Below are 18,977 nucleotides of genomic sequence, written 5' to 3'. Positions count from 1 at the left end.
CCTTTCTGACTGAGTGAATGAAATAAGTGGTTTTCCAGCAGGGCAGCCTCGGGTGCTGAAATACAGGTGGCTAAACTGGCATTGGGCGGGTTAAATGACCAAAACAAAAACAGACATTCCAGCATGTAACTCACATTTTCAAAGCAGAATATCTGACTTCAGCACTGTTTTTTAGATAAACAAGAATGGTCACTTAGCATGTTTCTTAAATTTTTACCAACATATTATGGTATTTTTATGCTTTAAAAGACTCAAACTTACATAGAGCACCTTTAATATGTAACAAACTGTGTTTTTTTGTTTCTGTAGGTGCTTTCACATATACTGTAGTATATACTGCAGTTTTTTAATTTATTTTTTTTTTTTTTACAATTTAGCAGACAGTTTGGACAGGGGGTTCAGTCAGTTTAACATGGATTTTATGACATGGATTTTTTACATTTATTTTTATAAATTTATTTATTTTAAAACAGCATAGTATGTTACTCCTGTGAAGGTGGAGTCATGTTATTAGAGTGTTTGATATCTGTTTAAATAAGAGGGCTGCTGAAATGTGAACACAGGTGTTATTTATCACAGTTCATAGCAGGTAAACTGCCTTGTGTGTGTTTGGTCAACACAGAATTGATTTTAAAGTCAAACCCTTCTCATCCCACAGATGTCTGTAATGGGTGTGCCATTTATTGAACAACAACAACAACTAATCTTGTCTTTGATACGCCAGTGTTTTGACTGGGATTGCAGAACAACCATTGATTGCTGCATCCTTTTAATAGTTGGCTTTCAAAGCATTTCAGAGATCAAACACTATTTTAACTGTAGTCTTCAGCCTTTAGTATTTCATGAAAGGAATATTATGGAAATATTTAGCGATTATATGATATAAAAGGATTTTACCTGAACCTCTATGTGCTCCTGAAAAAAATGTTGGTATGTTCTTGAAGTCTGTGTGATTTAAAAACTTACATTGTTTATTTTGCTAGCACACATTATTATCCTTTAGGTGAACAATTAATCTGTGCTAGTTAATCCACTGAAATATAAAAGTTTTTGATAATCTTCAATCCAAATCTGACCATTTGCTTCCGCATTCTTCTCCATTAATGCTAGTTTGACTGCTTCAACCACACTATTTTTAGCCACATCTCTTTTACTGTATGTTAGCTTTGAGGGAATGATGCACACAGATAAAGCTCCGCCCTCTCTTAATATTCTCTTTCAATTGGGAGTATATCAACATACTGAAATAAAAGTCTCAACAACTTTCACTTCATGCAGATTTTAATGAAAGTTATTTTAAATCATTCATTCATCAAATCATTCATATCCTATTCATACAAATAATATGCCGGTTAAGTCCATTCTCCCATGGGTCTGTATGCTATCCGTTCATAAATTAATTCATCCATATTTTCATTTATACCTCACTGTTTATACATTCATCTATCCATCAAATCCCATTCATATGTACATCCATCCAATCATTTTTTCCATACTTAACAGTACTAAACTTGTATTTTAGTATTTTTTATTGTTTATGTGAAACCAATTGCAAATGCTGCTTTGGGAAAAAATTAGCAGTAGCTTCTGATCTAGGATCAGTTACTGCCTTAAAATCCAAGCCTTCACTCTCAGGCAGTTGGAAAAGGCGGACTCCAAATTAGTGGCTAAATAATATTCTTTCCATCCATTCATCCGTCCCCATCTATCCATCTGTCCTCATTTGACCCCATCCATCCCAACCATCCATCCCATCCATCCATCCACCCCCCCCTCCAACTTTTTCTCTCTGTCCTCCTCTGTCCGTTCAACCACCCCCATCCATAAGTCCCAATCAATCCATTCATCAATCTGTCCATCCCCATCTAATTATCTGTCCTCATTTGTCCCAATCCATCCATCTGTCCCAATCCATCCATCCATCCTTCCCCGTCCATTACAACCATCCGTCCCCATCCACATGTCCGTCCATCTGTCCCCATCCATCCATCCGTTCCAATCTGTCACAATTCATCCATCCCCATCCTTCCCAATCCATCCATCCGTTTCCATCCATCCGTTCCAATCTGTCACAATCCATCCATCCCCATCCTTCCCAATCCATCCATCCATCCATCCCAATCCATCTGTTCCCATCCGTCCCCATCCCTCCATCCCCATCCATCCTTCTATCCATAAATCCATTCTTCCCATCCATCCGACCCAATCTATCCATCCATCCTATCTATCCCAATCCATCCATCCCATCCATCCCTATCCATCCCAATCCATCCATAAACTCACTCACCCATATCTCTGTCTTTCATTTTTTTAGTTGACTTTTTTTTGGGTTGAAACAATAGTTTGGCCACTTTAAGTTATTTGAAGGGCATGTTAGTTCATAATTTTATTGTAATCTCAAATAAATTAATCATAATCTTAATTACATGTCGTCAGTAGTCCTATTCTATTGAGCGGTATTAATCATCCAGAGAGGCTTGTCTAAAACCCTCAAAGAATATGTCCTTGTCAAACGTTAGCACCGCGAGCATCAATTATGATTCCTATCAGGACCGCAAACGGCACCCTGTGAAATTACTATCTGGTTTATCTGTACCGTTTAGCTGGTGCTCTGTTACTCGCGGAACTTACACTCTCCCCTCAAAGAATGGAAAGATTTGGTGGCATTTGCATCACATTTTGATATACATCAGTAGATAAGCTCTTTATGAAATAGGGAGCATATTTCCAGCGTGAGTTATTGTCATGGGTCGGCTGGTGAATGTGTGGATGGCCTCTTCGGGACACTGCACAGGTAGGGCAGGTTTTGAATTAGCTTGACAGTTGCACCATTAAAAACGTGCATTTCGGTGACCTTGCCGGATTTGATTTAGCGTTTGGTTAATAGTACTTGCAGTGCAATTCAGACTTGTTAAGAGCTCGGGTAATATTTCGATTAAACCCTCTGCTTTTGCTCATTTTTAATTCATAACATGCCAGTAAGAGTGCAATTAATATTCAGGGAATTCATGGCATTCTCTGGAAGTGAGATCACACTTCTGTCTTGAACAGAGCGCAGAGGAAGTGAGCAGAGGAGAAACCCTGAGGCAGGACAGCAAAATATTTGTAACGAAATTATCTTGTGCTGATGGAAGAGCCAGTGCACAGTGAATCAACTGCATGGCAGTTCGCGAGGTCACAAATTAAAAGCAAAGTTCAGCTAAAAGTGAAAATTATGTCATCAGTTAGCATTCACTTGTAACCAACTTGTGAGTTTTTTTCTGTTGAGTTATTTTGAAAAATGCTGGAAACCTGTAACCATTGATGTCCATAGTATTTGTTTTTCTCTACTAGGGCTACACAATATACTGTATCATTTCAGCATCAATATCGCAGTGTGATCATTCGCAATAGTCACATTACGAGTATATGCAGTGTTGAGTCTGGATTATAATTGATCATTTTGCAAGCTTTTTTTTTTTGGCCTATGACTGTGTGAGGGTTTTTAAAGCATTCAGGCATAAGAAATTGTACCGCTTGTAACTTTGACAAATTAATAGCAATCCATTTTATTAAGTTGTTTATAAAATGAAGACTATGCAATATTATTTTACATTTGATTATTCAATTACTGTATACCCGAATACAGTTTGACTCCTTTGAAAACAATAAAATGTTGTTTATTTCATTTGTATTTTTTTCTTCATCAAATTTGTCAATGCTTGTAGATCGTTTATTATATTTTGTGCACTACCCTACAGAATCATCCCAATTAATCTAAAAATGATCAATTCTTTCCAAATACAGTAGCTACTGTAATCTCATCTAGTGAAATTGTAGTCGTATCGCAATATGTATTCCAGAATAAAAAAAATGTCACTCTGTTAGATTTTTCCAATATCATGGAGCCCTATTTCCTAATATGGATTTTTAATTTTTCAAAATATCTTTCATAGAAAAAATGAAACTCATAAAAAAATGGAACGACCTGAGAGTTTGTAAATAGTGAGTAAATTGTCATTTTAAGGGTTACATTTTGGGTTTGTAGGTTGCAAGGTGATCATAAACCATTTTCTTAGAGGATGACAAGCTGACAAATCATTTCTGTATTCAACCGCTTCTGGCATTCATTCAACTGGGTGCGTTTGGAAGTCATAAGCGCGTCATACAACTTGTGAGCACAACTAACTTGCGCAAACTCTGGAAAAGATGCAATATGAAAACAGCCCCTAAAAGGCCGCCATCATTTGCAATCTCCAGCAGTTGATCTTCTAGCACAGTTAGGGTGCATTCACCTGATTGTTGACAAATGAGTTGCGGATCCATTTCCTTGGCAGTTCGCAGGCCCCTCACTAGGTCTTTTCTCCTTAGCAAAGAAATTTTTGCAAAGACGTCTCTTTCTCACTTGATTTGCTGCTGTTGGGTTAAATTTGAGCGCTCAAGTGATTGAGAAATAACCAAGTGAATACAGTCTTTTTTTCAAAATAAAAGATCTTTCAAAATAAAAGATTCAGACTCTAATAATAAATAAAACTTTTTCTGATTTCTTTTGTGGCCCGGTACCAATTGATCCACGATTTGTTATATAGAACAATTCCACATGATTGTTTTAGGTTATTTCAATCATAAAATAACATTTCCAGAATACAGATGGTTCTCTTATGGTTATATTTGTTTTATTATTTTACAACCATATAATAACATCCCCAGAACATTGCAGGGTAGTTTTTTTTTTAATTGACCAAAAATAACAGAACATTGGCTCATGGCTTTTATAATCTTAAATAATCTTCTCAGAACATTTCATTGGTTAAAAATGTGATTGCAAAATAACAACTCTGCCAAAATTCCTGTCAATAACAGAAAAAATTCCCATCAGTAACAAACATATGAACATATTTAAAACATTGCTCAACTGTAGTAAAATATTACAGAAATAGCTCTGTAGAAAGACTCTTCTGGTTCTTTGGCTTTGATAATCTTACCCCATATGGATAAAGAGTACAGCAAATATTTGAGCATGAAGCCTGTGTGATTGAGTTCAGGACTGCTCACTAAACACAAGACTCCCTTTGAGTTTTTAAATCTGTGGTGCTGGATAGTTCCCGTGTCCTGTCATGGATAAAAAAAAAAAAAATTCTTATTGGGATATGAATCTGAGCCCTGATCCCAATTTCCTCTCTCTCTTTCTCTCCCCCCCCCATATTTTGTGTATAAATATGATTTTAACAATGTATATACAGTAGTTGCAAAATGTTAAAGCTAACTGAATCGTATTATAACATCCTAGAAGGCTTTTTTTAATGGTCCATTAGAAGCAACTGCCGCATTGTGTTAACTATATTAACTTTTAATAAATGTTGAGATTAATAAATGCTTTAGAATAATTTATTGTTTGGTCGTTAACTAATGTAGGCTAATTTTGACACCTTATTGTAAATATTACCACTAGTGTCAACATGTAACCTTTTATTTAGTAATGTGCTAGTCAATATTTAAATTATCCAAGACTAATGAATAGAGTAGAGATAATGTTAACTAATGAAATGTTAGCAAGTTTTACAAAGTGTTAACGTGTTGAATAATTGTAAATGCTTAAGAATTATTCATCTTTGTTAGTTTGTGATAGCTAATGTAGTTAACTAGTAACAAATTGAATTTTATTAGTTATTATTATACTAAAATTATCTTGCATTATATTTTTTTCAGTTATTTACTGTTTCCAGTTATTATTTTAAAGTAAAATCTTATATTTATTTGTCTTAAACACAAATTGCTGTTGCCTCACAGCAAGAAGGTCACTGGTTCGAGCCTTGGGTGGGTCAGTTGGCGTTTCTGTGTGGAGTTTGCATGTTCTTTAATAAATGGATTAAGCTGAAAAGAAAATGAATGAATGAATTAAGCTGAAAAGAAAATAACTGAATGAATGAATGAATGAATGAATGAATGAACAAATGTGTTGTTTTATTAATAGAAATAGGCCTGCAATGGATACATTTGAGGTGCTGATTAACAATAAAGTTATTGAAGAAGTGAATGAATTTACATATCTTGGCATAACTCTAGACATTAATTTAAAATGTGATAGTCATGTTAAAAATGTGTAAGAAGGTCAAGCCAAGTCTAAACTGTCTTTGTTTTATTAGAAGATTTTTAACATATCAAACTGCAAAATTATACATGCACACAATAATGTTCTCTCACTTGTCATATTGCATTGCATCATGTTTACACCATGAACTCGATAAATGAACAAGCAAATAAAATTATTTACTTAAAGCCTATGCGATGGCATCATTGTAAGGTCTTATGTAAACACAACCCTTTCAGTTTCGATCATTTTATTAAATTTAATTAATTTAAATAGTTTTTTAAATGTTTAATCATGTTCTAATGCTGTATTCTGATCTAGTCTGGTTCAAAAGTTTAAGACCCTTTTTGGTCGATCTGTTTTCTCTGCTAAGGGAACCAAATTGTGGAATGATTTACCTGTTAGCCTAAAATTAGAAAGTAATGTAAATATATTTGTAATTATTTTTAGTAGTGTTCTTAAAAGTTGATTAAAAACCAAACAGCAATGTTTGCACAAATAGTCTACTATTAGTTTGTTTGATCATGCCGCCTTTGCTTTTGTCTTACAGCAATTTTATATAAGGAATTATAATGTTGTGTATATATATATCCGTTATATTTTCATTTTATGTCAAGCCTCTTGTGGACAGGAGTTGAGAATTAGCATAAGTGCTAAAACACTTAAACAAATGCATTTGGTTGTGTAGTGTAATTGTGATGTCCATGTCAAACAAAGAAATAAATAAATAAATAAATAAATATGTATTAATTATATAAAAAAAATTATCAGAAGACAAAACATGCTCAATAATACTCATATACGCAAACTTGTCCTAATATTTTTTCAATGTCATGCTCATTATATTAAAGCACATGTCAAAACGAATAATTAAAGTGATTATGAAGTGTTTTTTTTAGTGTACTGCATGTCATTGACTTTTCATTGTGCTTGACGTTGATCTTATCTTGCCAGTTTTGAGAGTTAGTGAGTTCTGTCAGATAGTGATTAATGTCATTTAAAACGATAACAAATGATTTTGGGAGAAAATATTTATCATCACAGCGTAATTGAACATTTATTAGCCCTGCTTTTGTTCATCTAAATGCATTTAGAGATGCAGATTGTAAATCTTTGCAGCTAGAGATTTACAGAAGCTGTCCAAGGTCACCTTGAGAGTTTTGTCAGAGTACTGATGACTATCACAGCAAAGGGACTTGAGCGTCTTGGCATGGATCCAATAGTCAGTGTTGACAGCAGGCAATTACACAAATAAGAAAGGCATGATCTTTAAATAGAAGCACCATAATATGAGGGAACAGAGCAATTCCAGACATGTCTGTCAGTTCGTGGTGACAGACCAAATATTAGGAGGCTGGCCGCCAGTTTTATTGAAGATGCTGCTCGTTCTCTCATTCTCTCATCTTGCAGAGCTTTGCATTAGTGGTCCAGGCGAAGCATGAAAAAGAGAGACACCCCTTGCTGACAGACAGCCAACAATCTCAGCCAATCGGAGCTCAGAGGAGGCGGGACGTTCCCTTCCGCCAGCCTGCTGAGCGCGCTCCGCTTATGAAAATAATCAATGGGAGCTCAGTCTCTCTGCCGCTTTAACTTGTGCTGGATTTAAATTGCCTCCACTCCACTCCATGCTTATCCAAGGGTGAAAATAAGCCGTTTTCTGCTATAATTACTCGCTGATCAAAAAAAACAACAGCAAACAGAGCACAGGTGGTTGTGTTTGTGTGGAGAAAACCTAAGGGAAGAAAGAAAGAAGCACCGGCTGCTGCATCCAGAGAACAGTTTGAAGAATGTGCAATCCTGCCTGCTTTATCTTCACCGTGTGGCTGATTGCTTTGCTTGTTTATCCAGGTAACGTTATCATTTATACTTTGCATGGTGAAGCTGCACCTAAACGCTTTATGGGGTAGATGAAGGGGAGAAGTAAGCAAGTCTTTATTTAAGCATGGTGCATTTCAAATGTGATCAAAGTTTTAGACTAAGTGTGCAGAATGTTTGTGATGTGGGATGACTTGGAGGTTGCATGCAGTGCGTGTTTTTTTTTTTTTACTCAAGGGACATCCCGGAGAATTGTCGAAACTCACTTCAGGTAGACTAATCGAGAATGACAGTGGAGACAAACTGAACGGAGTAAGCACAAGACATCACGCAGTCACCGTTTACTCGCATCCATGAGTCATTTCAGAGGACACAGAGTGTGCTTTTGGCATTCTGATAAGCTTATATTGCAGTTTTTTTTTCTCACTGAAGGCAGAAATTGAACTGCCCTTTTTGTTCAGTATCTGTATTTTTGATGTGAAGTACTTTAGCAGATTTATTTATGAGCGTTGTGGATGCTTTATATTTCAAAGACATTGTAATTGTTGTCTGACTTTGTGTTTTTGAGGGTAAGCAGAAGCGCTTGGTTGTTATCTACAAGTTACCTCAGGCAAGATATTGAGCTTTTTAGGCAACAGGGACATTTCATACTACAAAAAAAAAAAAGAGAAAGAGAGAATATGAGTCATAATAATTGAAATTTGAACCTGAATTCTCTGTGACACTGCATTCACACAGAAACACATACACAGATCAATATTCAATTTTAAAAGAAGTAAGGTTTCTCTCGGAGCAGGGAGCTCTTTTAGAATTGCACTAGTGATTGCAAAAGTAGAAGACATTCAAAAAGTAACTAATAAAGACATATGAGAGAGGAAAAAAAATGTCATTCTGCCTATACTTCATTCACAAAGGTCACAGTGTGTGTGTTGCGTCACACGGCTTAATGAATTGCCTTTCCCTTCCAGGTTGCCTAATTAATAGACTCAGCAAGTGGTTTAGAGAGGTAAATACTGCAGGACCGGAGCCACCGGTTTGATACTTTTATTCACAGGTGGTTGTTTGCTTTGACTTAATTAGCACACTGCCAAAATGTGTTGGCCAACCATCAAAGGGCACCCCCTGTTTGATCACAGTAAGGCCCTGAGCTGTGATTTAATTTCATAATCGACGGGAAGAAAATATATAAATAATTATAATTTTGGGGGAAAAAAAGAAGAAAAAAAAAAAACATTTTGAAAATTAGAGAAGTATTAAGCCTTGAATTCTGAGCTTTATTTTAAATATTAGATGATCTTGGTTCTACAGGTTTTGCATAAATGGTCCAGGGTAGCATGATATCTTTATCCCAGTAATGCATTTGCAAAATAATAATAATAATAATAATAATAATAATAATAATAATAATAATAATAATAATAATAATAATAATAATAACAGCAACAATAATAATAACAGCAACAATAATAATAACAGCAACAATAATAGTAATAATAATAATAATAATAATAATAGTAATAGTAATATTAATAAAATAATAATAGTAATATTAATAAAATAATAATAGTAATATTAATAAAATAATAATAATCATCTTCATCATAATTATAAGTCAAATAATTATCAATAATTACAATAATAATCTTCATTATCATCATGTTTATTGTAATGTTTTAATATTATATGCTCTCTGTTTATTTGTTACATATAACATTTACAATTGTATGTAATTGAATAAACATATATACTGTACATTTATGTAATGTATTTAATAAATAGTATTAAGCCCTGGTCAGATCACAGGAATTTGTCACAATTTCGGTAAGATTTCCTTCGAAGTAGGGTGTTGTGGGGATTCATAAATGACAAATGGGCATTGTGGCACAGGATTTAATAATTTCTTCTTGTGTAATGTGGCATAGTTCACCACAACTGATACCATTCCTGCGACGCCTCATGACACCATTGCAAAAAGTCAAGCATGTTTCATTTTATTCTCGTTCTTCTCGACGAGTTCCGTCACGTGGGAGACACTGTGCACAAGGAACACATAATTTCTCAGTTGTATCAGCGCATGCCATTAATGCGCTGGTCAGGTAATCAAAAAATAGGCTGCATGTTTAATTATGGGTGGGTCACGGGTGGATAAGATCATGCAAACTTTAACTACCTTTTCTAAAACATTAAGGTGTTTTAAGCAATTTTATCTGACAGACTGGCACAAATATGCAGACATCTTCATTCTCACGTCGAATTTCTGAGTTCTCTCATCCTTCCACCAGAGTTTGTTGTTCCGAGGTAATCTGAGAACATGTTCAGTGCTGCGAATACATTGCAAAAGCATTTCCTGCTTATTTAAATTGGTAATTAATAGTTAAAATAGTTTAATATAGGCTTCTCTAAAACTGAATATTTCACTTTCATTTTGTTTAGGATAGATTATTATTTTATTTAACAAACCAACACAATCTCACGGCACTTTCTGTTTTGGTGAATCACCTGAAATGTTATTCTTGTTTATAGATAACTGACCACCAAAAGATACATAAAAATTCAATTAAAAATCATAGCAAACAAAAGATATTCCAAAAGATATTTTTTTCCAAGAAAAATGTTTAATTTATATATATATATATTTTTAAGTAATGTAGTTATTAGTTGTGTGAAAGCATCAGTGTTTATTGAGATTAAAATCAGATAAAAAAAATTGAAATTGAGATAAGAAATATTGTTATAGCAACACTTGTGACTGCTTTGGGAAATAGCACTCGTGTAACACTCTGGCACATCTGTTACCCATGACAAGTCAAGATTTTATCAAGAAAAAAATCGCATAATCTGACAGTGACTTTCGTAACCGACAATAAAAATTGTGTGTTCTGACTGGGGCTTTAGAAGTAATTAGGCATTTATATTTTTAGTTTCTTGATTTTATTAATCTGATCGGCAACAATATTTGTAATTATTTTAATAATAATTTATTTTGCTTAAGTAGCTCAAGTACTGTTTATTACAGTACTACAGTAATAAAGTACCGTTTAATAGACTATCAGTATAAACCAGTGACAGATATCATTTGATGTGTTCTATTAGATGCATAAATGATTTTGATGGCAGTGTCTCAAGTTGGACACATATTTGAAACCTTTTTTGCACTGCTTCAAGTCCGATACTCGATTGGTCTGGCTGGCGCCAACACTGCTTTAAGGCAAGCCTCCAAGGTTAGCAGAAAAAAAAGAAATGATTGCTGCGGTGTGCAAAGACCCGAGGCCGTTTTTAATGGATGGCAATGCAGAAGTTATTTCACTACACTGAATAAACTGCTAAAAACCTTAAAAAACTGCTTATCATTAAATTAAATGACATGCAGTCATCTGATCTTCAACGTGCCTCAAAACACTCATTTTTAGAGGAATCTATTTTTTGAGTTTACGTCAGAAAATTGTGCCTTTTTTTTTTTTGTAAGAGCACAAACACATTTTTACAAGTGAAAAGATCAGGTGTAAAGCACTTCTGTTGATTATTCATGTACAGTGATTAAATATCACAGAAATTCCTTGGCATTGAGTAGGTACTGTTTTGCAGCTAACATCATTTCACTAGAGCAGTTCACTTAGTTAACATCCAATCAGTTTTATGGGATACGTTTATAGTTAATGTCAGGTTTAGGCTAAAATATAAATTCACTCACTATTTATTCGCACAATCATATTCTGAAGAAAGCTGGAAAACCGTAACAACTAACATCAATAGTAGGATAAATCAATCCTATGGAAGTTAATGGTTACAGGTTTTCAACCTTTTCAAAATATCATATGTTGTGTTTGAAAGAAGAAAGACACTCAAACAGGTTTGTGACAAGTAAATGTTGAATATATGATGACAGAACTTTGCATTTGGGTGAATTTCTGAAAGTTTTGGGTAAACTATTCCTTTAAGTCTGGGTTGTCAAAGTCCGAAGGCCACTTCAGCATTATGACTAATCTAAATAGAACAGTTAAAACTGTACAACTGTATAAATGGTAATATTCCTTAACATATTGTTGAATAATTGTTTTTTTTATTTCATTCTAGCATATTAAAGTAACAAATTAATGCATGTATTTGCATAAATGTAAAATAGATGTTACTACTCTGGGTTATTTTAACATGATTACATTTATCATTTAATCCAAATTTCTCCAAAATAAATAAAGACATGTAACGACAAATAAACACACAAAACAAACATGCGTTATGAGATATATAGTTTATATTCTATAAAACAGAATGGACTAGGGTTGGGCGATACAATGATTAATGTGTACATAATGTTTAATATCATTCGGTATCGATAAATCTAGAATTTTTTTTTCTACAATTCATTTAGGAATATTAGGATTTTTAAAAATTATTTAATCACTTTATTTTAATTTACTAACATTACTTAGTCAAAAACAAAAATACATTAAACAAATGGGATGTCTTATAATAAAATAAGTATTAAAGAGACTCAAAATTGATAATGTGTGTGCAATGGTAAAGTGTACATGCTGAACAATCAAAGCAAACTTCAAGGTAGATCATCATCTGTAAGGTGTCAATAACAATACAGTAAACCTCAAACTCTGTAAACAAAGCAAATTATGATAATCAAATTTGAGCTTTCAAATAAAAAAAACAACCATAATTATTCAAATACAACATTACAAATTGTGAAGCTGAATGACTATATTACCCCTATGCTAAAAAAATTCTTTTAGATGGGGAGCTAGTGGCTGGGATGCACAAGAAAAGGAACCAAAAAGCCACTCTGGCGACATCCTTACATCCTTTTTTATTTACAGTCTCCTCACTCCTGCTTGTCACAGCACTCATTTTCGTGGGCTCAGCAGACACATTTTAATAAAACTGTAGCACTTAATACCGAAAATTCATACCAAACTTTTTTCTTTAATTTTTATTATTACTGACATAGTTTTCGGTCAGTAAATACCGATACCGTTTTATTGGCCAAGCTCTAGCATAGACTTTTATTATAATGCTGGGTTTACACCAAACACAAAGCACCATGTCTCATCATGGATGCTTTTTGCAAATTTCTGTTCATCTTGAATATCTTGCACAAAAGAGGAGATTAAAGTAAATTCTGAGCATTCACACCGAATGTCTTGTGCATGTACTGTAATCTACTCGCATGAATATTTCAATTCGCGTTTGGTGTGAATCTTAAATTCTTACAGGCCACATAAAGTGATATGGCGAGCCAGACACGTGCCGTAAGGGGTAAGTTGACTCAGGAACATGTCTTTCTTGACAATATCAGATAGACTGGTTAGTCACATGGTGTTTGCAGCTCAGACGACTGGCTGAAAGTTCCATTCTATTTCAAGTTGTGCAGCAGCCACTGAGATGATACTGAATGTAAATGTAAAGCTTTCTCCAGGTATTATCTACAGTAGACGTTTTTCAGTGACATAAGAAGATTGTATTTTTTTTTTCAACCCCAATCCACATTTTCAACAAACCGCTTTGCATCTGAAAGATCAGATTTGTCTTCTTAGTCTGCTTCATGTCAGCAGTTTAAATCACACCACCATAATAAGTTTAGTCATGTCTGTGGGATTGTAAAACTTTCCTGACAGCATATTCTCAACGGTCACTTTATTAAAGGGATAGTTCACTCAAAAATGAACATTTACTCTTAAGTGGTTATTTGTTATTCATTTGAACACAAAATAATATATTTTAAAGAAAGCTGTAACCACTGGCTTCCATAATAAGAAAAACATACACTACCTGACTAAAGTCTTGTCACCTATTTAAGTTGGAGCAACAAATAATAACTTGACTTCTAGTTGATTATTTGGTATCAGAAGTAGCTTATATGAAAGGCAAAGGCCTCCAGATTACGCTTATTTTACCAAAATAAAATATGATCATGCCTTGATTTTTAACTATTTAATTTGGACAGTAATGTCTGTCTTTGCTTAGACAAAAGTCTTGTCTTTTAAGATAAATAATGTACAGTACTGAAAATAAAGTCATGGTGCAGTGAAAAAATTATTAATATTAATATTAAAAATAATTAACATTAATATATAAAAATAACCTATTAATAAAGTCATCTGGAATGACAAAGGAAGAGTTCTTGCAGGACTCCCAGCGTTCATCAAGATTCTTTTTATCTTCAATGACTCTTCCTTAATCTTACCCCAGACATGCTTAAGAATGTTCATATCTGGAGACTGGGCAGGCCAATCCTGGAGCACCTTGACCTTCTTTGCTTTCAGGAACTTTGATGGTGAAGTATGAGAAGGAGCGTTATCCTGTTGAAGATATACCCTCTCCTGTGGGCAAAAACTTTTCTAAATGATCAACTAGAAGTCAAGTTATTATTTGTCATTGAAGGTCAGTGTAGTGTAGTGAAATCACTGCCATGTTCAAGAAAACAGGTTGAGACTATTGGAGCTTTGTGTCATGGCTTGCTGGAAGTCAAGTACACTGTACTCCTAATGGGATGGAGATGGTCAGGAACTATACTCTGGTAGGCTGCGGTGTCTAAATGATGCTCAGTTGCTACTAATGGCCCCACAATGTGCCAAGAAAATCTCCTCCACATCATTAAAACACCAGCAGCCTGAACTCTGATAAAAGGCAGGATGCTTTCATGCTGTTTATGCCAAATTTTGCATTTACACTATGTATTGACCCGGAAAAAAAAGAGCAACTGCTAGCTGACTGCTCTGATCTTAAAGATTGCTCCTTGCTACAGTCCTGTATAATCTGTTCACTTAAATATGTTTTTTCTTTTTTTTTCATGTACTGTACATAGCATCCTAAAGCACTGTGTTATTTTTCTTTCTCTCGACACCTGCTGCCAAGCTTTATTTTTTTGTGAATTTGATTTATTTAGAACCCAGTTTATGTCAGAAAAGGTCACTCTGGCCACCTTCTTTTAATCTAGGTCATGTCCATGTTGTGTGATTTATCTACAACTTGACCAAAACAGTTTTCTCATATGATGTATTCAATAGTTTTATATTGTTTACATTAGGGGTTCTCAAACTTTTCAGCCTGTGACCCCATCGCCCCCAAAGTAACAATGCCAGTAACTTGCGAATCCCACTATATGGCTCCCATACTCCATACACTATACGTCCCACACTCCAATAGACCTATTATAAACACGAGCATAGTGATAACATAAAAAATGCAACAGCCTAACTACTATGTAATTTTGTATAGTAATTTAATTATTTGTTTAATGTCAACATTAACCCTATCTATTGAAATGTCAACATTAACATTAACCTCATCGATTAAGTCTGTTCTTGTTTGGAGACTCTGAGTCAGAGATCACAACACATGTTCAGTCGTGACCTGTGTTTATCATTTAATCAATGTGTGTGTGCTATTTAATAGTGAGTGTCAAAAAGATGTAGAAAAGTTTAACATGGAGCCGCAAAATTAATCTGCTGTAATTGACGCTATTGCCGTGTCATTAATCTTAATTATTACACAGCTGGAATACTTCAGTCTGATTGGTATGTTATTCTTAGGTAACAACCACTGAAACTAATAACACAAGCTCATCCGTATACTTTGATTTTATATCTATGTGGTTGTCTTGTGACTGAAGTAGGTTAATATATGTTCCATTCAGCAGTTTTGCATGTGATTTAAATAAATAAGTTAATAAGTATTAAACATTATGGCTCAGAACAATGTTTTTTTATCTAATTTTTATCTTTTGTTGCAAGTAGATGGATAAAGTTCATCCAGGCGGTTAATTTCACAGTACAAATCCTTTTAGGCTTATACAACAGCTGCAGGTAAGCCTGTTGGGTTATTATGTGATAACAAATGTCTGGATGTGCTTTATCCCTTAAGTAATCACTCCAGGGGTTGCAGTCCATTGGAACAAAAAATGAAAGGCTGATGGCTCCTTATTTGCAAGTTATGTTGTTGTATTTTTTAAAGAGCCCTTAATAAGCATTATAAAAGATTGAAGTAGGGGAGCGGAGCTTTCTTTTTGCTTATTAATTTGTCAAAACAATAGTAAAACGGCTGTGGTTAAGAATATCGTGGCTGAAGCCATCAAACCGATGTCAACTAATCAAGCTTCCTATACAGCTGTCTGGAATACTTGATTCTGATTGGTCAGTCATAACATTTCAAGGTATGTTATTCTCGGATAACAACCACTGAAACTAATAACGCAGGCGAATCCATGTGCTTTGAATCATCAGGACCGTCAGTTAATACATTCACATTCCCATCTACTGTATATGGTTGTCTGTCACGCTGTTTTTTTTGAGTGTTGGTGCCATCTTGTTACTAAAGTAGGGGGCGGGGATTTCTTTTTGCACATCATTTCTGTGTCAAAACAATGGTAAAAGGCATGTGGTTAAGAATATTGACGTCAATTAATCAAACGTATCATACAGCTGTCTGAAATTCTTGATTCTGATTGGTCAGTCACAATTTTCCAAGGTATGTTATTCTCAGATAACAACCACTAAAACCCTATAGCACAGGCTCATCTATGTGCTTTGAATCATCAGGACCGTCAGTTAATACATTAACATTTTATGTATGCTGTATATAGTTGTCTGTCACGCTACTGTTTTTTTAACTGTTTGGCGCCATCTTGTGACTGAAGTAGGGGTCGAGGCTTTCTTTTTGTGGATCATTCCTTTGTGTCAAATCAATGGTAAAAGGGGCGTGATCAAGAATATTGTGGCTGAAGCCATCAAACTGACGTCAACTAATCGAGCTTACTATACAGCTTTCTGGAATACTTGATTCTGAGTGGTCAGTCATAACATTCCAAGGTATGTTATTCTCGCATAACAACCACTGAAAATAATAATGCAGGGGCGTCCATGTGCTTTGAATTGTCAGGACCGTCAGTTAATACAATCATATTTCTATCTACTGTATATGGTTGTCTGTCATGGTACTCTTTTTTTTTTTTTTTTTTTTTTTTTTTTTTTTTTTGACTATATGGCGCCATCTTGTGACTGAAGTAGGGGGCGAGGCTTTCTTTTTTTGCATCAGTCCTTTGTGTCAAATCAATAGTTAAAGGGGTGTGGTTAAAATATTGTTGTCAATTAATCAAACTTATTATGCAGCTGTCTGGAATAATTGATTCTGATTGTTCAGTCACAATGTTCCATGGTATGTTTTTTCAGATCATCAAACTGTCGTCAACAGAATAGAATCTTGACTTTAAATGGTCAGACTTTCATTGAAGATTACCAAAACAGTGTATTAACTTGCCCAGATTAATTGTAAAAAAAAAAAAAAAGTGCACTAGCGAAATAAACACTGTAAATATGAATTTCACACACACTTCAAACTTTGATGGCCACCATTAAAGTGTCATTTTGAGAGTAGTACATCATCCTGGTTGTAACTTTCATACCAGTGAGATTGTTCCACCCACAGAAACAATAGATTTATTGTCAGCTGTAAACAATATAAGTAATTCATTATGATTGACAGCTCAGTGCTTCTGGAAACGCGTGTTTGCTCCCTCAGCCTTTGGAGGCATAATGAGCCTTGAAATAACATCTTTCAGGCACTCGGCAACATCTTACAGAATCACTCCGATGGAGGCTGATGGTAATATATTTATGGAGTAAACAAAATGCAGATTACTGCTTCACAACAATATCAAAGTCTGCAGATGAGGAACTTCAAATACTCTGTGATGAAATGGACATGCTTTGCTCTGACCGCTCTGTCGTCGTAGTCTAAACTTTCTCAAAAGTTTGAAGTGTTTATTGATCAAACGACTTCTCAATGACACTGTAAACTATGCTAAATATCGTGCGGCTGCTGCAGGGCGTCTTTTTACATTTTTTGATTCTCGATTAATGGATCTATTAATCAAACTGGCAGCTAAAGGACACATGCGTTCTCACTGTTCCAGTTTCCACTTGGTTTCACGACAAGGTTTTTTCTTTTTTCATCAGCTGCAGTAAAGAGGAGGAGTACAGTATAAGAAAGTGTGCAGAAGTTCATGGATGCACACCCCCCCCCATACCCCCCCCCCCAAACAAAGAGATTGTGATCACTTGCATAAAATGAATCAGAGAGACCACCTAGTAATTGATAAAAGTATGTGTTTAAGTCTTTTATTAATAAGCAAGCAGTAGACCTTCATGAGCTGAGATTTTAACTGTGATTTCTGGCATTACATCTTTGTCTGCTGCAAATTACACTTATTTGATTTATTTTGTATTATTATTATTATTATTATTATTATTATTATTATTATTATTATTATTATTATTTAATTTTTTTTTTGTATTATTTATTGTTAGATATTTCTTCCTTACTGTTGAAAATATATATGAAGCATTGGTAACCGTAACTATGAACTTGATTTAAAGCTGTATCAATATATATTGAACATGTATTGAATATATGTGAACTGGTGCCACAAGTAAAATATGACAAATTATGTTAAAAATATAATGCTAGAGGGCAAATTTGATTATTTCAGTGGTTTTAATGCTCGCATCAGTATCTTTTTTTCATCTTATTTATATTTAATTTTATTTCACTTTATTTTATCAATGAAATGGTTACTGTACATTTTCATTGTTGTTAATACGGTTTCATTGTATTAATGTTAAATCAATTCTGCAATTTCTAAGATTAGAATAAGGTAACCATAAACACAATACACTCACCGGCCACTTTATTAGGTACCCCTGTTCAACTGCTTAAAACAACTGACTAATCAGCCAGTCACATGGCATCAACTCAATGCATTTACGTAGGCATGTAGACATGGTCCAGACCATCTGCTGCAGTTTAACCTGAGCATCAGAATGAGGAAGAAAGGTGATTCAAGTGACTTTGAACGTGGCATGGTGATGGGCTGGTCTGAGTATTTCAGAAATTGCTGATCTACTGGGATTTTCATGCACAACCATCTCAGGGTTTACAGAGAATGGTCAAAAAAAAGAAAATATCCAGTGAGTGGCAGTTCTGTGGGTGCAAATGTCTTGTTGATGCCAGAGGTCAGAGGAGAATGGCCAGACTGGTTCGAGCTGATAGAAAGGCAACAGTAACTCAAATGACTACTCATTACAAC

The 18,977-nt window shown here is 34.5% G+C and overlaps 1 protein-coding gene across 1 annotated transcript in view; it reads left to right on the top strand.

Moving 5' to 3' along the window:
- Positions 1–7,679: 7,679 nt before the first annotated feature.
- opcml (opioid binding protein/cell adhesion molecule-like) overlaps positions 7,680–18,977 on the top strand; it is a 311,495-nt gene continuing 300,197 nt past the window's right edge. The window contains exon 1 of the mRNA XM_056467602.1: positions 7,680–7,918. Coding sequence (XP_056323577.1) covers positions 7,858–7,918 — 61 coding nt within the window. The 5' untranslated portion in view covers positions 7,680–7,857. The remainder of the gene's footprint in view (positions 7,919–18,977) is intronic.

The sequence above is a fragment of the Danio aesculapii genome, chromosome 10 (genome assembly GCF_903798145.1).
Source record: "Danio aesculapii chromosome 10, fDanAes4.1, whole genome shotgun sequence".
Classification (NCBI taxonomy): Eukaryota; Metazoa; Chordata; class Actinopteri; order Cypriniformes; family Danionidae; genus Danio; species Danio aesculapii.
Note: the sequence above shows the minus strand (reverse complement) of the source record. Positions and strands in the feature narration are given on the sequence as shown.